This window comes from Alexandromys fortis, unplaced genomic scaffold (genome assembly GCF_014885135.2).
Source record: "Alexandromys fortis isolate MF-2015 unplaced genomic scaffold, M_Fortis_MF-2015_v1.1 scaffold_31, whole genome shotgun sequence".
NCBI lineage: Eukaryota > Metazoa > Chordata > Mammalia > Rodentia > Cricetidae > Alexandromys > Alexandromys fortis.
The window spans coordinates 10,871,138-10,895,903 of record NW_026067974.1 but is presented as its reverse complement, the minus strand read 5'-3'; the positions used below and the strand labels follow the sequence as shown (position 1 = coordinate 10,895,903).

The following is a 24,766-nucleotide window of genomic DNA, read 5'->3' as shown; positions in this document are numbered from 1 at the left end:
ATTTTTTTAGGGCTAAGTTTTTTGTTGTTGTCTTTTTCTTTTTTTATTTTATTGATATTTATTGAGCTCTACATTTTTTTCAGCTCTCCTCCCTGCCTCTCCTCTTCCCCCTTCAGTCCTCCCCCAAGGTCCCCATGCTCCCAATTTACTCAGAAGATTTTGTCTTTTTCTACTTTCTACTTCCCATATAAATTAGATCTATGTGAGTCTCCTTAGTGTTCATATTGTTGTCTAAGTTCTCTGGGATTGTGGTTTGTAGGCTGACTTTCTTTGCTTTATGTTTAAAAACCACCTATGAGTGAGTACATGTGATAACTGTCTTTCTGTGTCTGGGTCACCTCACTCAAAATAGTGTTTTCTAGTTCCATCCATTTTCCTGCAAAATTCAAGCTATCATTATTTCTTTCTGCTGTGTAGTACACCGTTGTGTAAATGTACCACATTTTCCTTATCCATTCTTTGATTGAGGGGCATTTAGGTTGTTTCCAGGTTCTGGCTATGACAAAGCTGCTATGAACATAGTTGAGCACATGTCCTTGTGGCACGATTGAGCATCCTTTGGATATATACCCAAAAGTGGTATTACTAGGTCTGGAGGAAGACTGTTTCCTAATTTTCTGAGAAATCGCCACACTGACATCCAAAGAGGTTGTACCAGCTTGCATTTCCACCAGCAATGCAGAAGTGTTCCCTTTACCCCACAACCTCTCCAGCATAAGTTGTCATCAGTGTTTTTGATCTTGACCATTCTTACAGGTGTAAGATGGAATCTCAGAGTTGTTTTGATTTGCATTTCTCTGATGACTAAGAATGTTGAACATTTTCTTAAGTGTCTTTCAGCCATTTTAGATTCCTCTGTTGAGCGTTCTCTGTTTAGGTCTGTACTCCATTTTTTTTTATTGGATTATGTGATATTTTGGTGTCCAATTTCTTGAGTTCTTTGTATATTTTGGAGATTAGACCTCTGTCTGATGTGGGGTTAGTGAAAATCTTTTCCCATTCTGTAGGCTGTCGTTTTGTCTTGTTGACCGTGTCCTTTGCTTTACAGAAGCTTTTCAGTTTCAGGAGATCCCATTTATTGTTTCTCTCAGTGTCTGTGCTGCTGGGGTTCTATTTAGGAAGTGGTTCCCTGTGCCAATGCGTTCAAGTATACTTCCCACTTTCTCTTCTATAAGGTTCAGGGTGGCTGGCTTTATGTTGAAGTCTTTGATCCACTTGGACTTGAGTTTTGTGCATGGTGATAGATATGGGTCTATTTTCATTTTTCTACATTTTGATATCCAGTTATGCCAGCACCACTTGTTAAATATGCTTTCTTTTTTCCATTTGATATTTTTTGCTTTTTTTTTAAATCAAAGATCAGGTGCTCGAAGATGTATGGATTGATATCCGGATCTTCTATTTGGTTCCATTGGTCCTCCTGTCTGTTCTTATGCCAGTACCAGGCTGTTTTCAGTACTGTAGCTCTGTAGTAGAGTTTAAAGTCAGGGATTGTGATGCCTCCAGAAGTTCTTTTATTACATAGGATTGTTTTGGCTATCCTGGGTTTTTTGCTTTTCCAAATGAAATTAAGTACCGTTGTTTCGAGGTCTTTAAAGGATTTTGCTGGGATTTTGATGGTCTAGAACAAAGTTTTATTATATAGCCCAGGCTAGCCTGGAACTTGCTGTATTGCGGGCTAGGCTTGCCTTGAACTTGTTGTAATTCTCCTATTGCTTCCCAAATGCCTATTGGTTCTTGGAAACCTATGTACACATATGTAACATTTACTTCAGCTAAGTAACCAAGTTAGAAAATTACTAGGAAGAGATAGTGTCCAAGGCCCCTCTGAGACACTGAAGTTGAGTAGCTGCTGCCACCTAGTGGCTAACCTAGAAATGGTTAGGGCCTCCAGGGAAAGAACCCTTTGGTTCTCCCTTGCTAAGGCAGGGGTATGAGTGTGAGGCAGGTGTGTGTGTGTGTGTGTGTGTGTGTGTGTGTGTGTGTGTGTGTGTGTGTGTGTGTGAGAGAGAGAGAGAGAGAGAGAGAGAGAGAGAGAGAGAGAGAGAGAGAGAGAGAGAGAGAATGAGTGTGAGGCTGGTGTGTATTGGAAATGGGAGCCCACCTGCAAGCACCATCACCTTGGGGTGTGTGAAGCTTCTGGAGTCTCTGGAACCCAATAGAGAACCCTGGGTTGAGCAGGAGCCCCGAGTGCTGACCCCGCTCCCCAACCTGCCACTGTCTGGCCCTGGGCAAGAACACCGACCGGCCTCTCAGCAAAGACTACCACAGTAAGACACAGAAAGCTCACGCTCCAAGCTCTGCTGCTGCCCAACGGGCCTCAAAGGGGACAGGACACTCCCTTCCGGCTCCCACCGGCTCCCCACTCTCCTGTTGTTAGGACATTGGGAGCCCAGCTCCAGCAACTGTGGGAACATCCATTTATACCCACTTGTCTGTCGCTGGGTAACTTCAGTGTCTAGGGGCTCTGAGGTCAAGGGCTGGCTTCTTTTCTCAGACTGTGGCAAGAACCATTTGTCCACCTGCTCCTCCTTCCCAGGGTGAGTCCCCTGCTGTGGATGAGAGATTCTTCCCAGCCCCAGTTTGAGGGCACTGCCAGACTGGACCTATGAGACCTGAACCCTGCCACAGGGCAACTTTGACACTGGCTAAGCCCTTGGCAGTTAGCGCTTGTGCTTAGTCCCTGGGGCCCAGAACCTGCGGAAAGCCCCCATCTCGAGGCCCCAGCCTGGACACGGAGAGGAGAGGGTGGAGGCAGAGAGGCAGAGGCATTGTAGAATAAATAGAACTTTATTCTTTCTCCAGTAGAATTCAGTGGAAACCCAGCAGTAACAGGTATACCAGTGGGCTCCGGGGTGAGACCCCACCCAGGCAGGAGGGCAGGGTAAGCCTGCTCCCCCAGCCCAGGGGTGTAGGGGGAGGGAGGGGACCCCCTGGAGTCCCGTCCTGCGGGGCAAGGAGGGGGCACAGAGGGATTGGGGGGAGGCCAGGGAAATGAAGGAACTCAGGCCAAGTGTGTGTGTGTGTGTGTTGGAGGGCCCCATGGGGTGCTGGTGGCTATGAGGCTGGGGGCAGGGGTAACTTGGACCCCTTAGCCAGCCCCTTCACAGTGGGGCTGAGGCTTGGATGAAGTGAGCTCTGATGGGCAGTGAGGAGTAGCATCCTACTCATCCGAGGGGCCCTAGCTTTACCCTCCCCCTACTTCTTGGTGGTCAAAGGCAGAAGCCAAAAGCCAGGATCCCTTCCTCCCAGGGGTAGCTGCCCGGGACGCCCACACCCAGTGCTGGGCAGAGGGAGAAGGGAAGCTGCTTCCCGCACAGGTCAGGAGAAGGCGGCCTTGGAAAGTTAATATTTCACAGTATTAGAGAGAACGGGAGGACGACAGGCTGCGGGGTGGGGCGCATCCAGGAGAGGGGAGCCCTTCAGAGCCCTGCCCATCCCAAGGACCCACCCCTTCAGCTCTAGATCCAGCTCCCCCAATACACAGCACAAATTCCTTCAGTATAAATGTGCTTAAAATGAAAATTCTTATTAAAAAAATCAAAACAAAAAAAATTAAAATAAAAACGAAACCAGCGAGAATTAATATCTGGGGGGTTGGTACGCAGGATATGTACAGGGGATCTCCCCCACCCTGGACACCCCCCTCTGTCACCATCTGAAGCAGGGGGAAGTTCCCCAACAGGGGAGCGATGGCTTGAGTTCGGAGGACAGGAAGCCAGGTCCCGGCGTTTGCTGGTGATGAAGACGTGGCAAGGTGCGTTGGGGCTCAGGCCCAGGTCCTCACATGGCTCAATGCCTGGCCCCTGATGCCAGCCCAGGCTGCCGGAAGAGGGCAGTCCATCTTGGGTCCAGGCCTCTGTCCACAGAGTCACTGCCTCCTCCCTCCTGTCCCCGCAGAAGGTTCCCAGTTCTGTCTGGGAGGAAGAGGCGGGGCAAGGCTGATGGGTCATGTGGCCAGTAGGAAGGCAGAGAAAGCCAGGGCAGGGTTGAGGATCGTCCATGTGGAGGTCATGGGGACTGGGTGGCAGGGCTGCTTCTGTGGGAGCTGGGGCTGAGGCTGGGGCTACAGCTACCCGGAGGGGGGGCCAGGCCACCCCCATCTCGGGTTCCGCCCCCCGACTGTCCGCTTAGAGTGTCCAAGCCCTCAGAGTTCTCCAGCATTTCCTGGATAAGAGGAGGCATGGAGCCGGGAATCTCCATCTTCAGGGTGATCACTCGCTCCGCTCCTGTGGGGACGAAGGAAGAGGTCAGAGACTTGCCCAGAAAGGGGCATCACAGGGTGAGGAGACCAATGCCACCCATATGGGCATCTACCATGTACCGCACCCAGGGCTCAGTCTTGATGCAAAAGCCAGCTCTCTCGAGCCCGCAGTGTGGCAACTGGATAAAGCATTTTGAATGTGAGTCTTCTGCCTGTCTGGGTTTGGCCCTGGGTTGTCCCCTAGGCCTCAAGTCATGGATTGCCCAGCAGGCACTGCCAAACACCATCACCGCCCCCTTCCTCACAGGAAGCTGAGGTTCAGAGCTGGCAAGAGGCCTGCCCGCCAGTCTATACCCACATGACCTGTTACAGAGGCAGGCCTTGGACTACCATGAAAAAGTGACAATAGCCTAGACACAGACGGGGACAGACTAGCTTCAATGAGGAAGACACACAGCCTGACTCAGTCCTGAGCCTTCTTCCACGCGAAAAACTCACCCTTGGCGCTGATGCTCCGAAGATCTGTGATCTTCATCAGCATCTTGGGGAACATGTGGGGACGGCTGGGCCTCCGTTTCCGGACGTAGACCTTCAGTGCCTCCAGCAGCGGCTCCTGCAGCATGTCCACCTTGTCTGGCTGCTCCAGGTCCTGCCGGTCTGAGCATAAAACCGCCCCTGAGCAGGCGCACCCTCATCCCCCAACCCCACACCCAAACCCACTCCACCAAGCAGGCGTACAGCTGCATTCCCAGATATGGCCACTTGGGGGCGGGTCTGCCCAAGCCACAGAGGGCAGAAGGCTGGCCGCAAGGTAGGCCTGAGAGGATCTCTGGGCTGGCAGACAGCACAGGGCTTTTAAACTCTAAAAGGAAGTGGGGTGTGGGCTGTTCGAAGCTCTCCACAGTAGCCGTGTTGGTGGAGATGGGAAGCCCAACCCCTAACACGGGGAACTCTCCCCATACAAAGCAAGGACTTCCCGGCAGCTTCTCCTCTCCCGGCCTTCATTCCTATGACTGATAGAGTCTCTATCAGTGTAGCACGGAAGAACAGTAAAATAACAACCAATATCAGCTGGGTCTCACTCTTGATGCTGTGGAGGAGTGTCGCCTGGGAGAGAGTAAGTGCCCCGAGACCAGACCTGCCCCTCCAGGCCGCAGCCCACCTCCCGAGAGCCACCTGAACCTCACCCACCTCCACAGATGAGGCAGATGGCACTGAGGAGTCCAGTCTCCGCATCGTCCATCTCCAGGGGCAGCAGCTGGTTGGCGAAGGCAAAAACCAAGTCGGTGAGAGGGCCAAAGCCAGCATTGTGCATCTGTGTCCGGTTCAGGGTCAGCCCGTCTGAGAAGGTCATTGTGTCTTGTTCAGGCGTGTACCGCGTGCAGATTCGCAGAATCTGGGTGCAGAGGATGTACAGGTTCGGAGACTGGGGCGCCACCCTCGCCCCCCCCTGCTTCTGCCCCAACCCCTGGTACGCTAGCTCCAGCATTCCCGGAGGCCCTCCCTGGCAAGCGGCCAGAGCATGGCTGGCTGGCTGACAGAATTTTCTCCAGTGATGGAAAGGTTCTGTCTGCACCATCCAGTGCGGTAGCCACCGGCCCCATGTGGCTCCTGAGCACTTGAGATGTGGCTAATGCAGCTGAGGGGCTGAACTGAGTCTAATCGCAATTAAACTTAAACAGACGCACGTGTCCATCGCCAAGACACTGGGCGGCGGATCTAGGCCACGCCGCCTTCTTACAGGGAAATCAGGAGGGAAAGGCGTTTCCAGCCAGCAAGAAGTAAGGCAGAGCCGTCCCCAGGACTGTCCCATTCAGCCTCAACAGTTTGCTCCCGATGGTGCTTCCCACATCTGTGCACGGCACTGGGGACAGGCACCGGGGTCAGGCACACGATACCTCCCAGGTCTTTACCCGGGATGTGTCTGAGGAAGAGGCCCGGAACCCTGGTGAGGGATTCTGTAGAAGCCTCCTGCCAGCCTTGGCTTGGGCAGCTCACACTACTTCAGGCATCCCACTCACAACTCAGGCCATGGAGCGCTCGCTCGCGCCAACTCCACCGCGAGTCCCCGCAGCAGGCCCTTCCGCTTCCTGCTCCCAGGAAACAGCACTTTCTCCTGATGCCCCACTACCAGACGTTAGTGGTATCGCCTCTCCAGGGTCTCTCCTCACAGGGAGGGGACAGGACAGCTCTCGTCCCACTGCCAGCCGGCACTATCAGCTTGCAGTGTTCATTTACTTGTCCGTGGCCTCCTCCCCTCGGAGAGAGGATGGAAGTGTGACCACCTCTAGCCGCCCAGCTCAGAGGGGTCTAGGTTAATCTTTCTACGGACTGAATGGACAGGTGGTAAGCTGACGGGAGGCTGCACAGATAAGCAGGTGGACGGCAGCAGCCTGAGTGCTAGGTGGCTGAGTGGACAGACGGACACAGGAGAGGGAGAACATGGACGTTCGGGTTCTGGGAAAGGTTCTAGAAAGTGACTGCTTGGTCAAGCAGGGACACAGCGAAGGGCCGGGGTAAACGCTCACCAGGATATCCAGGCAGGCTGCCTTGAGGAGGGTGATCTGGTCAGCAATGGTGAGGGTGGTGAAGCCGGGAAGCTGCTTGGCGAATTCCACCGTCTTAATGATGCACTTGGTGGAGAGTTCACTGAACTTGTCCCAGAGGTCAATGTCCAGAGAGACGCGCTGTTCTGAGCTGTTGTTCTGAGAGAGGCCAGGAGAATAAGGGCCTCAGTTATGCACCCATTCTTCAGCCTGTCCCCTGCCTGCCCTCCACCCGGCCTTTGCTTCCAGACGGCGGCTAGGAGGAAGGTGCTGGAAGGGGTGGCGGAAGAAGGGGCCCTGGGCGTGTGGCACCCCTCCTGGCCAGCATACCGTAGTGTACTTGCCCAGCTGGCAGAGGGCCGGGAAGGTCTCCTGGTGAGCCTTGCGCACCTTCTCGATGAGCTCCCCCACCTCCGGGGTCAGCGTGTAGCTCTCTGAGCACTCGGCCTTGGGAGCCTCTTTCTTCTTTTTGTTTCGATCGTTTCGCACCGCTGTGGGGGACGTGGATGGGTTAGAGAGAAACTGCCGTGGCTCAGGGCCAGGCCCAGCCCATGCTGTCCACTAACCAGACAGACACACAGACAGACAGACGCATGCACGCACGCAAGCACACAAAGCAGTGTGACATTCCAGCCCTCCGTGTCTACCTGACTCATCTTAAATCCTATTCCAGGCCCATGACCACAGCTGCGGCCACACGTGCACACAATGCCCTTGGCCGGCGTGTAGCGCTCTGTCATGCATCTACTCCAGCCCACACTCTAAGAACATGAGCCCAGACTGGCAGTCATGCTAACTGAGTCCTCGCTCTGTGCCTGCCTGCCAGGAATCCTTAGTGTCCCGGCTCTCCTGGCAGCAGTCTCCCTGGGGTTCCCTGAGACTGGCTCAAAGCAACTCCCTGAGCAGGCAGGGAATAGGGCTCCCCAACCACAGAATGGGGGCCCCCCAGGCGGAAGAATCTCTTGGCCCATTAGCCGGGGGCGCTGAGCCACACACACCACTCGGCTTTAAAGAAGCAATGGGGTCGTTACCAGCCGATTATCCCAGACACACAATCACTCACAGGCCCTCGGTGGCGGCTGCTGACGCGGGAGGAAGGAAGGGTGGGGGTGGGGGTCCAGGGAGGGGATGGGGGTGGGGGGGAGCTGGCATAATTTGGAGATCACTCATGTCGATTCTGCAAATTCAATAAAGTGCAGGGGAGAGAAGGGAGAGGGAGAGGCAGAGTGGGGGGATAATTTGGGAAGAGAAAATTGCAGCTGTGACAAGACGTTTATCATTCGGAAGCTTTAATTCTATTGAAATGGCAGCTGCTCAGCTCCGGGGCACAGAGCAGCCAGGGAGAGGGGAAGGGGGGGTTGTTGGTAGGAAGGAGAGGGGGTCCCCACCCTCGTCCTGTCCTTCTGCAGTGGAAAGAAGGAAGGTGGACCAAAGGGAGAAAGAAGGAAGTGACAGTCTTTTAGCGAAAGGTCCGTCCTGCACGTCCCAAGTAGTCACAGACTGCAGAGGACAGTCAGCACTTCCTGAGTGCGGGACCAACACTCCCAGTCTTTGGTGACAGGAGGTAGCAGGATATCCAGCCCTCTATTCCTGCCTGGGGCTCTTGGTGTATTGCTCAGAACCATCTTTCCCTGCACCCCTCCCCACAAAGGGCTGGAGGGGGTCCTGCAGCCCCCTCCCCCACCTCATCCCCCAAGGCTCGGGCTCCATGGCAACGGCCACGCAGACAAGGAGGCGTCTGTCAGCGTCATTTATCTCTGACATCATCAATCACTGGTCACCACGGCAACACCTATGATTCAACACAAGAGGGTCTCTCTCCCTGTCCAGCCCTCCTTCTGTCCCTCCCTCCTTCAGGGCCTCAGCTGGGCCCAAACTGGAAACCCCTGTTCCTCCTGGATCTGAGAAGCCAATCCTCTTCCAGCTTGGGAGCGAGTTCCAGGTTTATCCAGACAATGGCTTCAGGGGTCCCATGGCAGCCCCCCAACACAGACATACCAACTAACACCCTCTGGAGTTCAGGCCCATTCCCTAAGATACACAAGGGACAGGGGTATGTTACTCAGCCACACCCCAAAGCCAAGCCAAGCCCAGGAGAAAGCTAACCTGGGGGCAGGTACTCATGCACAAGCATGCAAGCATGCAAGCATGCAAGCAGATGTGCTAACGGGAGGATTCTGCGCATTCTGTGCTTAAACAACGCACGGACACAGAGCCCGCCAGACTCACAGACAGGTTCGTGTAGTTGTCCACAAAGTAACCTTAACTAGAAGCCTGCCTGCCACCGCACACATGCTCACACATGTGTGCACAAAGACGCACAGCACCCCCACCCCCAGCCTTCAGAAATGCCGCAGGCCCCACCTTGGGCAGGGCTTGGCCCCCAGCCCTAGGACACTCACACTCCTTGGACATGCCCACTTCGAAGCATTTCTGCAGCCGGCAGTACTGGCAGCGGTTCCGGGTCACCTTGTTGATGATGCAATTCTTGTCCCGGTGACACGTATACACCATGTTCTTTTGGATGCTGCGTCGGAAGAAGCCCTGGGTGCAGAGGGAAAGGAGACAGGTTATACACACCCACAGTGAGAACAGCCCGGCTGCTACTCCCTAAGCCTTCTGCCACGGCCTGCCTAAGAAGGCGGGAAAAGGCGGGAATATGACTCCCCCAAAAGGACACTCAGAGAACCCAGGCCTGTCTGTATCTCATAGGCTGGCTTGGAGTTCCCCACAACCTCCATCTCTGTACCTGATTCTTCTCTTTCAAAGAAAGGGACTCAGGGTTGAATCTGGGGTAGGACGCACAAGGCTGGAGACGGGAGAAAGAAGTGTCTGGGTCTCAGGACACAGCACAGTAACCAGTAGGGGGAGCTGGGCAAGGTGGAGCCACCTTTAATCCTAGCACCCAGGAGACCGAAGCAGGTGAGACTGAGAGTTTGGGTCCAGCCTGGTCTACATAGAGAGTTGCAGGACAGCCAGAGCTGCATGACAGGGAGACCCTGTCACAAAAGACCAAAAGAGGCCGGTGGTGTGGCACGCCTTTAATTCCAATTCCAGCAGTAGGGAGGTGGAGGCAGGCGGATCTCTAAGAGTTCAAGGCCAGCATCTTCTACAAAAAGCTAGTTCCAGGACAGCCAGGGCTATAAATAGAAACACTGTTTCGAAGCACAAAATAAAACAATGACCAAAAGAAGACAGCTGGAGGAAGCTGAGAAGGGACCCTGTGCACAGTCACGCACACTTATGAGCAAGACGTTTACCAACTACACATATGCACTGGACAGTCACAGAAAGACCAGGCTGTCCAGGGTTCTGTGATACAAGCGAGCACAGAAACTGAGTGACTAGGCAGCAGGAAGGCAGGACAAGCCAGACAGGACTAGCACACCGCACCGCTGTCCACTACCCTTGACTTCTTTGATCTCACACCTGGAGATGGCTAGTCCAGGCTGAGATTCTAAGAGACCAACATACCGAAGGTGTACATATTCTAGACCCTTTTTTGGTTTGGCTTTGTGTGTGTGTGTGTTTCGAGACAGGATTTTTCTGTAGCTTTGGAGCCTGCCCTGGAACTAGCTCTTGTAGACCAGGCTGGCCCCAAACTCACAGAGATCGGCCTGCCTCTGCCTCCCGAGTCCTGGGATTAAAGGTGCGCGCCACCGCCCAGGTTCTAGGCCCTTATCTTTGAAGGAAGAAACCGGAGCAGAGGCTCTGCTGTTTGGTAGGAAAGATATCCAGGACCAGAGTGGCCAGGAAGGTTCAGCTACACACGTGCTTAGAGACCAGCCCAAGTAAGAAAGCAGGAAACCCAGCGGCCACTAGGGAGCCCACAGCCTGGACACCTGAAGGGAGCCAAGGCCGGGTGTCTGCTACTAGCTGTCTCCTGCAAGGATGCCATGAACAGCTTCAGGCAAGGCCACTGGGGGCAGGCCTCCTGGGTCCCCAGCCAAGAGTCAGGCAGCAGCCAGCTCACCATGGCAACCTGGGCAACAGTGGCAGGGCCAGTGTATACCCTGCCAGCCGGAGGATAGAGACAAGGAGAGCATGGCAGGAGGGGGCTTCAGGCGTGAGGGAACCACTGCTCATTTATGGCGGAGGCCCTGCGGTAGACAGCCTCCTCCTCCTCCTCCTCCACAGTTGCTGAAGAAGCAAAAGCAGGCAGCTTCGGAAACAACCCTGCCAACTGCTCGCTGAGGCCACAACAGAGGGGGGCATCCGATGTATCTACTCAAAACTGTCTTCCACGACGCCCTTGCTCACCTTGCAGCCCTCACAGGCGCTGACCCCATAGTGGTAGCCCGATGACTTGTCCTGACAGACGAAGCAAGGCTTGTAGATGCGGGGCAGAGGTGGTGGCGAGGGGGGGCTGGGCACTATCTCTTCCGAACTGCTGCTCTGGGTCTCGATGGCTAGGAGAGAAGGAGGAGAGTTAGAGACCTGGGCCACTACCCTCAGCATCCTGCCCGCCCTGCCCCAGTAACCCTGGCCTGGACACTGAGGGCAACATTCAAAGCCTACGCAGTGACGGTCTCTGCAGCCAGGGGAAGGGCAGTTAAATATCCAGACCCCCATGATTCCTATGTCCCCAGGACCCACCTTCAATTCCAGCGCTCGCGCTCTCTCTCTCTCTCTCTCTCTCTCTCTCTCTCTCTCTCTCACACACACACACACACACACACACACACACAGCTATAATTGGAGGGTGAGGGGAGTGAGCTTGGTTTGGAAGCCCTAATACAAATAGCACCTTAGGCAGGGCTCCCCCAAGTTCAGAAGGAGTTAAGGCTTAATGAAGAATGAGGGAAGGACAGAGACTAAAAGCAGAGGAAGCAGGGGTCAACAGGATATTCAAAGCCGGCCACTCCCTGGCCCCTTCTGCTTCCGCTCTCCCTCCTCCACCCCCTTTAACAGCAGTCAGAGCCCCTCCCCCACCCAAACAATCCCCTGGCTAAGGTGGGGTCCAAGGCAGCACACAGGAAGAATCAGATGTTGGGGCGAGACAAGAGAGCACGCCCTGAGATAGAAGGGGGGGACGGACCTCCTGGAGACAGAAGAGCCCCCACAGCTCCTAGAAGCCCATCACTCTGGATGCCCAAGTCTGTGGGGAAGACAAAAAGGGTCTGTTCCCATCAATGCTCTGTCTGTCTGTCTAAAGACTACGTCCGGGTTACTACCCCCTCCGCTGTTATTCAGCTCCAAGAGGGCAGCCAGGAGGGGGTGACCTAGCCAGCAGGGGCAGTCCACCCAAGCAAAAGCTCTGTGCCTGGCTCTCTGCCCACCACCCCAGACAGAACATGGCTACTTGGGTGAGAGTTGGCTGTGCCCAGAGCCTGGGCTGCTGGGGATACAAGATGACAGATAACTATAGCAGAGACCATCCCAGATTCCCAGAGGGCCCTCTGGCATCCTCCTTTGTCCCCTCCATTTCTATGGAGGCAAGGATGAGTGGGAATCCACTTCCCTCCCATCTAGTTCTGTCCATACGCCACCGAGCGAATGGAGAGATGGCCAGGGTTCCCGTGCCTAAGCTCCTGTGGCTAGAGTCAGGCGGAGAGGTAGGACACTTGGGGACACTGGAGCCTGGCTGCATACTACCACCCTCGTTACCTGCAAACACACCGGGGAACTATGCCAACAGCCTTGGCAGGACTTCTCCTGGCTCCTGCTTGGGCCTGGACATCAGCCTAGCCAACCAGCATGGCTGTAACCCATGTCCCCTTCCCTAACCAGAGACTATCCTGAAGGAGGACATTTCTGTCTACAACCCCGTGAGGTGTGGGCTGACCTGCAGCAATGTGCTCCTCATACCTACACAGAATGCCCTGCCCTGCCTTCTCACCCCACTTCCTTCTCGGGAGGCCTGACAAGCAAATCAAACAGGCAGGGAGGCCTGAGAACAGCTGCTGGGGGGCGGGGTTGGGGGGCCTGGGTGAGGCCAGGAGGCAAAGGGGCCAGTGACAAAGGAACCCTTTGTTGTGCTAACTTTTTCCAAGACGTAAAAGCAGTAACAATAGACAATCCAGACTTAGGGGGGCATCAAGGACAAGCGGGGAGCCTGGCCTCCAATCCTGGTCAGCATTTCAACAAGCACAGGAAGAAGGCATTGACCTGCCCCCCCCCCCCAAACACCAACCTCCAGACTGAGCCAAACTGGAGGGAAAGGAGGACTGAAGGAGATCTGGGGTTCAGGGCTGAGGGAGGGCACGAGGCATGGCAGGTATGGCACTGAGGGAGGGGAGAACAAGGATAAAGAGCAAAAGGCCAAGGACAGACCAGAGGGGCAAAGGCTCAGAGAAACCTAGAGTTAAGGCAAAGTCCAGAGAGTTGTTTATGGGGATTGAAGAGCTGGGCTTTTTTAAATCGTTTTCGGTGAGATAGTGGGCATGGCCCTAGGAGGGGGTCAGGGCTGGGTGAGGCCTCTTTTCAAGCCACCCCAGGCAGCTGGCTGGCAGGCTACCTCTGAGGCTCTAGCTTTGTCTGCACCCCACTTCACCTGTCACCCAGGTAACTCAACCTCTGAGGTTTTAACTCAAATCCTCAAGGCAGGGTCCCCCGCCTCTCCAGACCTTCGGTCTGCAGCCTAGGGAGGCTAGTGTCAACACCAAGCCAGAAGTGTGTAGGTCTTCTCAGCCTCTGCTAAGACAAAGTTACAGTGTAGCGGTGAGCAGGTGTGTGTGTGTGTTTGTGTTGGGGGGGGGAGTACCCTGGCCTGGCCCCACCCATCAGCCACCCTCCCTCCCTTGAGGCCCCAGCCCACAAATCTCTCCACTTCCTGCAGCAAGGCTGGGGCTGGAGAAGGACCAGACCTCAGCTCAAAGTTCCAGCGAGCAGCCAAGGGCTGGAAACGGCCCAGGAAGCCCGGCGTCCCCTCTCACCGCCGCTGCCAGGGCACCCCTCCCCCGCTCCCCTCCTGGGCGGGCGTACACAAGGCGCAGGTCCCCACGCCCCAAAGCCGTTCGCAGGCTCGAGCAAGGGGCCAGTTTCCTGAAGGAGATCAGCAGGAAATCAGCTGGGCCCCTGGCCAGCGGCTCCCCTCCCAATCCAGCTGGCGCCCTTTGCAGCTCCCTTTATAGCCCCTAGGGAAAGATGGGGAGGGGGCGCGGAGCCCTCCCTTTTGCCTTTTCTCCTCATGGGGAGAGGGCGAGGGCAGTTCTGGGTGCAACATCGCCAGAAAGCTCAACGCAAGGCCCGAACTTAGCCATCGGTCGATGATAAGCATCTCCCCCCCCCCACTACGGGCATCCACGTGCTTCACATTCTTGGACGTCTGGAAGCGGGCGGAGGCGTGAGCTACAGAGACTGGTGGGGGACAGATGGGGAGCCACATCCTGTGCACCCCTTGTCCTCTAGTGTACTGAAATGGGGGCTGTGGGAGGGAAGCAGAGTCCCCAAGGCCTTGCCATACCCAGCAGGTCTCCACCCACAGCCAACCTGCTCTCTTCCCTCCGCTGGTACAGGCCAGGCGGTAGGATTCTCCAAGACATCTAGAGGTGACTCCGGGCACTAGTCTCCATACACCAAAAGGCTCTTTTCAAGGTGGTGACACAGGTCCAGTGGTCACGGTCACCAGGACTGCAGATCACCAAGTACCCCAGAATAGCCTCCATGAGGGGAGAAGGCTGAACATAGACAATACTGTCCTACTCAGACCACCACCGTTTTCCCACAGCAGGTTCTGTGTGCAGACAGGTCTCCACTTCCCCAAGTTCAGTGGTTGGAGAAAGGAGGGTGGGAGAGGCTCCCTAAATGGGCTGTCTCTCTACTTGCCTCCTCCCTCAAGTTCCGGGCCAAGAAGAGCTCAGCTGTCCTAGAGAGAGGACTTGAGGAAGAGACCCCAGGGGCTGAGGTCCCACCTTCCCCCCAGTGCAATGGAGAAGGCAGTCAGAGAGGAGAGCCTGGGGCTCACCCCAGGGGTGACTCCTTACAGATAAGGGGGATGCTATTTCCCACCTCTTTTTCCCAAAGTCAGTGATCACCCACCCCTCCTGGTCTAAAACCTAATAGCTGATCTGCCTTGGAGGCAAAGGTCAGGGGGCAGGACAATAGGAAAGGCCCAAGGAGGTGTCTCCGAAAGGGCGGGGGTGGGCTGCCCTTCTCCTCGGGTCTCCCTTCTGATGCAAGAAGGGTTGTGGGTGGGCAAACCCTTTTCTACTCCAGCCTTCCCCAATATGCTAGGCCAGTGGGGTTCTCACCCTCCCTAACTCACAACCCTTTAATACAATTCCTTGTGCTGACCTCCACCCAACCATAAAAGTTATTTTCGCTGCTACTTCGTAATTGTAATTTTGCAACTGTTATGAATCGTAATGTAAATGATATCTGATATGTGATCCCCGTGAAAGGGCCCTTCAACACCCCCCCCCTCCAAGGGGTCACGACCCACGGGTTGAGAAGACCTGCGGTAGTCTTTAAGAGACCCAATCTTCCGTTGCTCCCTGGCAGGCAGAAAGGCGGCAGCAGGTTTGGGAAGGTGGGGGAGCCTCCTGGGAAGAGCCGATCCCACAGCAGAGTGGGAGATGAAACCTGAGCCACCTAACAACACCTTAGCACTAGCTCCCCACCGTCTAAAACACAACTACCTCACAGCCGGGCATAAACATGCCCAGGTGTGCACCCTGGGGCATGCGCACAGGTCCTGGGTGGGAAAAGAACCTCCCCTTACAGCAGAGCCTGAACCCAATTGAACCAGACTGGCGAGGGTGCTCAGCTGCCAGGACATCAAGGTTCGCAGCGGTCGTCCCTCTCAACAGCACAAAGCCTGGCCCTATTTCCCTAGACAGGGTAACAAAAGGACCCAAGAGTAGTGAAGACACATTCTCACTGCCAGAGAACCCCTCCACCCCGCCCTTAAAAACCGAGTATTTCCTAGAGAACAACCGGGATGAAAATTAAAGAGGCTTCTTCACTCCAGCTTCTCTTCCCGTTCCCAGCATGAAAGTGCGCCCGCCAGCCAGGTGCCTAGTGCCAGACCTTCCCCCCAAGATGGACTAGTTGCCTCTCAAATTGTAAGGGGTAGCCAGGACAGCAACTGTCTGGTGAAGTCCCTTTCTGCCACACCCCACTATCAACACCAAGGACAGGGAGCAGTCAGTCCCCTACCACCGGCCACAGCGAGTCAAGAGCAGGGGCTGGGGGCATCAGTTGCCGCGCACGGGAGAGATGTCTCCCTAGGCTTTGACAGGGGTGGGATCTGGGGAGGTGGCCCCTCCTCTTCAGAACAGACAAGCCCACAGCCAGGACCTTTACCCCACCCTCCAGCAGGCTGTGGAACTATGGGTTCCTAACCAAGAAGATGTAAAGGCTGGAATTTCATGTCTCCGGGAGAAGGAATACTCGAAGTTACTGAGCCCTACACCGTGGTAGCGCGCCAGGGTCACTGGGTGGAGGGTAACTGTCCAACTAGGACAGCCGAGTTACAGCGAGACAGACGGAAAGAAAGTGAGGGGTAGAGAGGTCCCCACCGCCACCCCCACCCCAGCTCCTACGGTAGCACTTGGAGGCCGGTACGTACAGTGGTTTGAGCCATTCCAAAGCGGAGTCCGGAGCGGGGTGGAGTAGGGACCCGGGGCAGGGAGCCCCTTCTCCGGGAGCAAACAGGCCCGGTTCTGGTTATAGAAGTCCACCACTAGGAAGGGGTTAGGGGCGGGGGCGAGCCCCCCGACTTCCACACTCTCGTACATCTTGCCCCACGAAGGCCGGAGGTCCAGGAGGGGAAGTCCTGCACGCGGTTCCCCTCACTCAGCCGGAGGCGCCATCCCCGCCAAGCGGCTGGGGGGCAAAGGGACAAGTCCCCTCGCCCCAACGGGCGGCCCCGCGGTGGGGCGCCCTGCCCAGAATTGCCCTCGCCTAAGTCCGCAGGTCGCTCCGCCGGTCCCAGGTGAAAAGCGGGAAGTTGCGCGGGTTGGGAGGAGGTCCCTCGGCGCTCGCTTGCAGGGAACGCCCGGCGGCCCGAGAACTGGAGGCTCCGGTGTCCCAGGCAGAGTCCAGCGGTTCCCCAAGTCCGCTGGCCTGGGGCGGGATCGGGGCGGAGACGGGGGTCACCGAGCACTTCCTTCTGCCGGCCAGAGCTCCCGGGCTTCTCCGCGGCTGAGATTCCGGGTACGGGTGGGGGAACCCCGTGCGGCCCCGCCTCCGCCGGCCCGGCGGCGGGCCGCTCGCTGGGTCTCCGGTGTGCACGCCGCCGCCCCCCCAACCCGCGCGCCCCCTCTCTGGGATCCCAGCCCCTCGCCCCGCCCTGGCCAGGCGCCGCCCCTGGCTTAACCCTTTCCTGGCCGGTCGGGCTGCAGAGAACGAGAAGAAGCGAGAGCCAGAAGGCAGCATGTGGACCTCGAGTGGGAGAGCCTCAGAGTGGAAGCAGGCAGAGGCGGGAAATGCGCCGAGCACAGGGCTAGGCTGGGTATGTAGAGCGGTGTGCACCAGGAGGCAGGACGGAAGAGTGGAGGGAATCCTCCCCATCCCAGTTCCGGCTCTCAGCCTCCCTAGTACTTTTGGTCAATCCCGGGCCCGGAGATGTTGAGGCGGGGAGGTGGGGTGGTCCCGGTGTCCTCCCCCTAAAAACACACCCCTCACCCAGCCCCGGCTTCATTTGCCTAATGCAATGCGGCTGAACTCTCGCTGAACTCGCCTGGCGGCGCCTCACCTCCTGGTGACCCACCCACCGCGGCCCGTGACATCACCCGCTCGCCAACCCGCCCTCGAGGCTCGCCCACCGGCCCCTTTCTCGGCTCGGTCCGGCCCCAAACTCCGAACACGCGGGCAATGGGCACAGAGCCCAGATGCAGGTAGCGCAGCATTAGAACCACCAATGTGGCATGCTGGGTGTCCCGGGTATGACATTGTGCAGCTTGGGCGCTGTGTCGGAATGAGACACCCAGCTTGTGTCACTGTCTGTGACATCATGTGAGACTCCGGCTGCCGGCTCGCCCGCCGGAATCCGACGCGGCAGATCTGAGCTGTTAGCACAAACACTAGCGGGGAGCTCTCCTCCTACACTCTGCGTGCTTCCGGCGAGCAAAGCTCCGCCTAGGGTGTCTCCCAGCCCGGGAACTGGGATGGGCCAGCCCAGGACAGATAAAAGGAGAGACTGGTTCCTTCCAGCTGCCCACTTCCTTCCTAGGAGGTCTGTTTCTGTGGAAGAAACGCCAAGGTTAGGTAGGCCCCTAGAAAGAAGGGATACCCAGGGAAGACTAGGGTATCCTATGATCCTGCTCTCCTAAAAGAAGGGATAAAAATACACAGATTAATCTAGAAGCCAGGTTTTGTCCACACGTGATGCCCAGAGGTCCTCATGCTTGCACAGCAAGGACTTTAACAAATGAGCTATCTTCCAGCTCAAAGCCAGGTTCTTCAGGTATGCTGCCATTTAATGCTTACAACGCCAAGGAAACATACAGACAGGTCTGGAGGTACAAGCTATAGACACAAGAAAGAGGGTCACAGATTCAAGGCCAGCCTGGGCTACCTACAGAGTGGATCAACATCCTGCAAAACCACACAGTGAAATGGTATCTCAAATTTTTAAAGAGTTAAAAAAAAAATAAAAGAACTCAGCTGGCCATGTAGCCGAGCTGATAAAGGCACATTTGCATACTTGCTATAATCACAACACTGGGCTGGTAGAAGCAAGAGCAGCTATAACCCCAACCCGCAACCCTAACAGTAATCCTGGCACTTGGGAGGCAGAGGCAGGCAGATTTCTGAGTCTGAGGAGTTCCAGGAGAGTCAGAGCTACACAGTGAGACCCTGTCTCTTAAAAGACATTCTAGGGTCATCTTTGGTTACTTGTAGCAAGTTTGAGGCCAGCCTTAGATACATGAGACCCTGTCAGATATAAAGAACACTGGAGGGATAGCTCAGTGACAGCATGTTTGCCTGACATGCCCCAAGCCCTGGGTTCAATCCCTAATCCTAACTGTGGGAAGTGGGGAGACTTTATGAATGGAGGTCTCAGCCAAAGAAGGTTGGTCCTCCAACACAAAAGGAAAGAGGAAACTATGCCACTAAAGCTCACGCCCCTACCAAACCAGGCCAACTCAAAATAAACTGTATTTTCTGAGCGCCTTGTATATGACTGTCCTGGTGACTTTATGAAGTGACAGAAAATAGGCAAGAAATTACATCATCCCACATGTTTAAGTATCCACACTGCAAACCAATAAATGCTATTGTGACACAAACAGTGTGTTCTGAGGGGCAATTAAGTTCAAGGGTCAGGGAAGAACTCGAGGCAGAGACCTAAAGAAGGCTGAAGTCCAGAGTGGGGCAAAGAGGGCAAGTGAGGGTGGTGGTTGTGCCAAGGCCACAGATACTGGTGAGTTCATACTATCCTCTGAGAAAAGGACCAGAAAGGATGGCTGATAAAATCCCAGAGTAGAGGGTACACAGAACCAGGCCGGAGAGTAGACTAAGGCCAGCTCAGACCAGATGGGCTGGTAAGCCTAAGGCTTACAAGGGAGGCCAGAGGAAGGCTCTAAGGAAATGAGAGGCAAGAGTCCACTGCAGTGTGAAAAGACCTTTCCAGGTTATGAAGACTGAGTTACAAGACAGCAAGAGTGTACAGTTAGAGGTCAGCCGCGGTGGCGAAGGCCTTTGATCCCAGCACTCTGGAGGGAGAGGCCGGTGGATCTCTGAGTTCAAGGCCAGCCTTGTCTACAGACCCAGGACAGCCAGGACTACACAGAAAACCCAAACAAGATTTAAAAAACAAAAACAAAAAGAACATGTAGTTAGAAGTCACTATGGTAACCCAGAAAGCAGACAAGGTTGGCTTAGCCTAAGTAGCAGTGGTAATAGAGGATAGTGGGCTCACAGATAACTTCAAATATGATCCCGTTTACTGTGTGTGTATGTATACTACAGTGTGTGTATGGGTGTGCTGTGTGTGTATACTACAGTGTGTGTATGGGTGTACTGTGTGTGAATGTATACTACAGTGTGTATGGGTGTACTGTGTGTGTATGGGTGTACTGTGTGTGAATGTATACTACAGTGTGTATGGGTGTACTGTGTGTGTATACTACAGTGTGTGTATGGGTGTCAAAAGACAACTTTCAGGGATGTACAGCGGTGTGTACTTTTAATCCCAGCACACAGGAGGTAGATGCTGATGGATCTCTGTAAATTCCAGGGAAAGATGGCTCAGCAGTTAAAATTAGTGGCTATTCTTCCAGAGGACCCTGGTTCCATTCCCAGTACCCAGATGGTGGCTCACAATGATTTCCAATTCCAGTTGTAGGTGATCTAAAACCATTCCTGTCCTCTGTAGGACCAGGTACACACACGGTGAACAGACATGCATGAATACAAAATACCCAGACACATAAAGTCATATCTTTCTGAGAGAGAGAGAAGAAAAAGAGAGAGAACTTTCAGAAATTGGCTTTCTTTCACCGTGTGGGTCCCCAGGATCACAGATTGGTGGTAAGTGCCTTTACCTACTCAGCCGCCTCCCTGGTCCTCACAAGAAATGTGGAAAGTAGAATCGATGTGGGGGAGCTGGAAATCGTATCTGGTATGCAGTTTTAGGGTTTTTATAGGGGACACAAGGCCTCCCTATGTAATGGGAGCTGGCCTGTAGCTCCACCCATTCCCGTTTCAGCCTATTAAGTGCTGGGATTAGGGCCCCTCCACCACACCCAGTTGTGATATACACCTGCACCACCAAGGTTCCAGAGATGGCAGAGGCTACCTGCTGCAGGGCAGAAGGCTGCGGGACTCCCAAGAGAGGGCAGGGGCTTGCCAATGGAGTGCTGGGGTCCAAGGTCAGTGTGAGGTGTTGGCATGGATGCCCTCCATATTTTCTGTTCACTGATGTGGCACCTGGCACAGCGATGTGGGTAGACACTCTCCTCACAGCTGCAAGGGGCTAAGGGATCGGACACTGTCTCTCATGATCACTCAAAGATCTCCCAAAGAGCTGGCACCCAGTATAGAAGCCAGAGGGAAGTAACTTCATGGTAGAGAGATGAGTGCTCTGAGAGAGAGAGAGAGAGAGAGAGAGAGAGAGAGAGAGAGAGAGAGCGAGCCATGGGCATTCAAAGGAGGGAGGAGAATGTGATGAGGAGGGGACATCTGAGATGGATTCTGGGAAGTGGCCACATTCAAGATCCCCAGCTTTAAAAAAAAATGCCCCTTGAAGGATGAACAGGATTTCCGAAGCTAGACAGAAAAGCTGGGGTGAGAAGCCTGCTCTGGCAGCCACGAGGTCGAGAAGCAGGTCAAGGAGGAACACAGTGTCCTGAGGCTGTGAAAGGAGCAAGAGCGAGGGAGGGAAGGCCCTGGCCGGCAGCAGGGGCTGGGATGCTGGGTGGCAGCTGCCTGCAGGCTGTGGCCTCATTGCTGCGCTGCTCAGCCTCAGGTCCCATCCCCAGCTCCCCCGGGGCTTTGTGCTGAGCAAGCCCTTGGCAGGTGCGGGCTGAATCTTCACTACCACCACCTCCAGCCCCGGCCTGGGCGGAGAAGGGCTGCCTCCTCTGCCCTGCCTCATCTGGAAGGGACGACGAATAGGAGAACAGGAGGCCTGGTGCCAGATCAGACATCGGGTCCTAATACAGGGCATCCACCCCCGAGACAATACCCAGCTCCACCCCGCCCCTTGTCCTCACTGCTCTTCAAGGTACTTGAAGCTACTGGAGGCCATACCCAGCAAGCAGGTCACCGTGGCCTGGCAGCAAGCAGCCTGCCAGAGGCAGAGCGGAAGGGCAAAAAGATTCAGAGAAAGGATGAGTGACCTGCCCAAGGTTGTTCATTAGAAAGACTTCTGTCCGTGAGCAAGTAGGGGAGCAGCATGAGCCTTTGGGCTGGCATGTTCAGCAGCTTGGGGTTCAGCTGTGCAGGGGAGGACCTGGATTCCTAATGCTACCAGGGCTAAGGGACACCCCCCCCCCAGACTATCCTGACTATTGAAGAAGGCACTGTCCCAACTTTAATTATTTGGAAAAGGTTCTCATTTCCTCTTTTTTTTTTTTTTTTGGTTTTTCGAGACAGGGTTTCTCTGTGGCTTTGGAGCCTGTCCTGGAACTAGCTCTGTAGACCAGGCTGGTCTCGAACTCACAGAGATCCGCCTGCCTCTGCCTCCCCAGTGCTGGGATTAAAGTCATTTCCTCTTTTTTCTGACTCATTCTATTGCCCCCTCCCCAACACATACAACATGAAGATGCTACAGTCCCAAACACACACACATATGGATGCTACAGTCCCAAACACACATCCAAAGGCAGCCCTGGGCTGCACTGGCACAGCCCCCATGGCACACACCGCTTGGCAAGAGGTGGATACGACGCCTGAGGCCCTGACTGGCCTAAGAGGAAGAGAGGAAGACAGGCTTCCTTCCCTGGGTCCCCTCTCCCAATCCATGCTGGGATCCTACCCTAAGATAGCCTGTACATCTCCCTCCTGGGAGATAAAGAGTGAGGTGCCCCACTTTCAATGAAAACCCTGTGTGGAAGGACTTTTGGCTGACTGCACTTTGGACCCCAAGAAAGGCATAGCTAGGCGGCACCCTGTCCCTGAGGCTGTGGTTCTTACTGTACTGGAAAGAGTGGAGAGAAGCTGGGGGAAACAGCAGAACGGGGGATGCGGAGAAGAGCTCGCCACCCCCGCCTTCCGAGGCCTGGGCACTGAGAAGACAGGGAGGAGGAGGGGGACAGCAGCCCCATATCTAGACACGTATCCAGCCAACACGTGGAAGGAAAATCTGTAACCGCCTCTCAGGTTCCTGTCCCAATTCTTCTATTGATTGCTTCTATCTTCCCTGCCCCCCCCCTCCCCACCTCTCAAACTGCAACAAAATCTGAATAGGAACTATGGCTTTTACACTCTGTTCCTTCAGAATCTGTCCCGGGATGGGAGGAGGCGGCGGCCGCTGTGTTCTGCAAACTCATGTTCTTGCTGGACTGCAAGAGGGCAGAGTGGGGTTGGGCGGGGGTGTGAACAGATTGTATCCACAGCTTCCAGGGCAGGATGGAGATTTTCCCTGGGCCTCTTATCTTCCTCTCCAGTCCCAAAGTCCAAAACACAGGAGGAGGCAAGAATGAACGTGGCCTTCTCTGCGCCCCCTACTGGGAGAAGTCAGAGGCGGGGTCTCCAGCAACCTGGACAAGATTCAACAATGGCACTAAAGCCCCAAAACTCTCCCCACGCCCCAAAACGTCCCCCCACAGTCTCCCTCTAAAGCCGCCTGTCTGGATGGTGGGAAACAGTCTTCAGGGCAGTTCTACTGTATTGTAAACGCCCATCTTTTTTATGACTTCTTTATTCGTGTATGCGAGCGCACTGTCTTCATGTGCACCAGGAGGAATCTGATCCCACTACGAATGGTTCTGAGCCACCATGTGACTGCCGGGAACTGAACTCAGGACCTCTGGAAGAGCAGTCAAGTGCTCTTAACCACTGAGCCATCTCTCTTGCCCCACCTTGCATCTTCTATCCTCCTTTGTCAACGAGAGTGCAAGGTGCCTCTACTGGAACAGTCTAGAAGGTTTTTAAAGTACAGACAAAGTCCCGACCCACGGCAGGTGCCTCCCGTTCTACAGGGTCACATGCCCAGCACACACCAAGTGTGCTCCCCGGATATGCTAGCCTAACCTGGCCCTCTTAGGAATCTGGTAATGTCCCTGTGGTACAGAGGAGGAACCATGCCAAAGAGATCTCCATCTAAGTGACACCCCTGAAGCCCAGGGAATTCCAAGGGTGCCTAAGACGACCATTAGGGCAGGGAAACACAAGGATATCAGAGATACTGCTCCCTTTCCCGAACACAAGCTGAAGGAAGGTCACGCCCCCTTAGGCCCTTAAACCAGGACACCTCTGCCCTAAATCATGCCCCCCCCCACACACACACACAGTCCCAGCGTACGTACAGGCTGACATTCCCCTCTTCAGCTCCAGATTTGATTCTCTTCAAACACATCGAATTCTAGAACACTCTCGCGTAGTATACACAAGCCATTAATTCCCCTACTCAACATACTCAGCCTTGACCCCCACACCCCCCAAAACACAGAACCCTGACCTCCCACAGTAAACACACCAGGCCTCAGGGGCCAACCAACAAAGGGGACAGGAGTCTAGTGCTATCTCTGGGGCCTCCACCCTGGTTCCCTAGGAGACTAGCAGCAGGACAATACCTAGCCTCCCAGCGGTGACCTGAAGAGGCCTTTGGTCCTCCCACGGGGCACCTGTTCTCTTCAGAGTTCATGCAAGACACCTAAGGTGCAACCTCGCAAGAGGGCCAGGTAGGGGAGGCCATCTAGACAGCTATGTGCTTGTGGGACTGGAGCAGGGAGCCTGGGAGGCCACCGGGGACATCACCGCTTCAAGCTGGAAGGAAAGGCCTCCCGCCTCCAGGAACTGCCTGACCCCTGTGCTAGTCCCAGGAGAGGCTAAAGCTGTAAACTTCTGAGCCGCTTCCAGGCACCCAGTGCACAGCAGGACGGGGTTGGGATGCCTGGTGGTCTCAGACCCAAGGCCAGGCCTCTGGCCCCTAGTCCTAGAAGGTGCTCAGAGGCTGGGGAGTAGGGAGGAAGAGATGTTGTTGTTTACTAGAGAGGGGGAGGGGTGGGAAACCCACAAGCTCACAGAGGAGGGGGCAGGAAAAGGGCATTGCCTAACCTGAGTGGAGAAAGCCAAAGAAGGCTGCCATTTGCCCGGTATATGGGCACCCCACCCTGGAAGTAGGCTACCAGGGTGGGGGCTCTCCCCACCCACCTCTAAGAAAGAGGAAGGTGTTTGCAACGCTCAGAGGAAGGCAGAGAATTCACTTTATCTCTCACAGGGGTCAGATCCCAAATCCCCTTGTGGCCCCTCCAGGGAGTCTGTCTGTCCAGCCCCTTGTTACCAGCACATGGAAAAGGAAAAGCGGGTCACTAGTACCAGCTTGCAGGACCCCTGACTCCTTTGCTTCTTAAAAATTCCACCCTGGAAGAAAGTATAATTCTCTCAGCTCCCTTCAAATGCAGAGAGCATCTGTTCTGGTTTTTTTTTTTTTTTTTTTTTTTTTTTTTTTTTTTTTTTTTTT

The 24,766-nt window shown here is 55.0% G+C and overlaps 1 protein-coding gene across 6 annotated transcripts in view; it reads right to left on the bottom strand.

Moving 5' to 3' along the window:
- Positions 1 to 3,508: 3,508 nt before the first annotated feature.
- Rara (retinoic acid receptor alpha) overlaps positions 3,509 to 24,766 on the bottom strand; it is a 44,812-nt gene continuing 23,554 nt past the window's right edge. For 5 of the 6 annotated variants that reach the window (XM_050156621.1, XM_050156619.1, XM_050156618.1 and 2 more), the window contains 7 exons: positions 11,011 to 11,159; positions 9,153 to 9,294; positions 7,081 to 7,241; positions 6,733 to 6,909; positions 5,396 to 5,600; positions 4,703 to 4,861; positions 3,509 to 4,229 (listed from right to left, as the gene is read on the bottom strand). In XM_050156621.1, the coding sequence (XP_050012578.1) occupies positions 4,012 to 4,229; positions 4,703 to 4,861; positions 5,396 to 5,600; positions 6,733 to 6,909; positions 7,081 to 7,241; positions 9,153 to 9,294; positions 11,011 to 11,159 (1,211 nt within the window). In that variant the 3' untranslated portion in view covers positions 3,509 to 4,011. Of the gene's footprint in view, positions 4,230 to 4,702; positions 4,862 to 5,395; positions 5,601 to 6,732; positions 6,910 to 7,080; positions 7,242 to 9,152; positions 9,295 to 11,010; positions 11,160 to 16,261; positions 16,799 to 24,766 lie in introns of those variants that run through there. The other variant, XM_050156622.1, reaches the window with a different exon arrangement.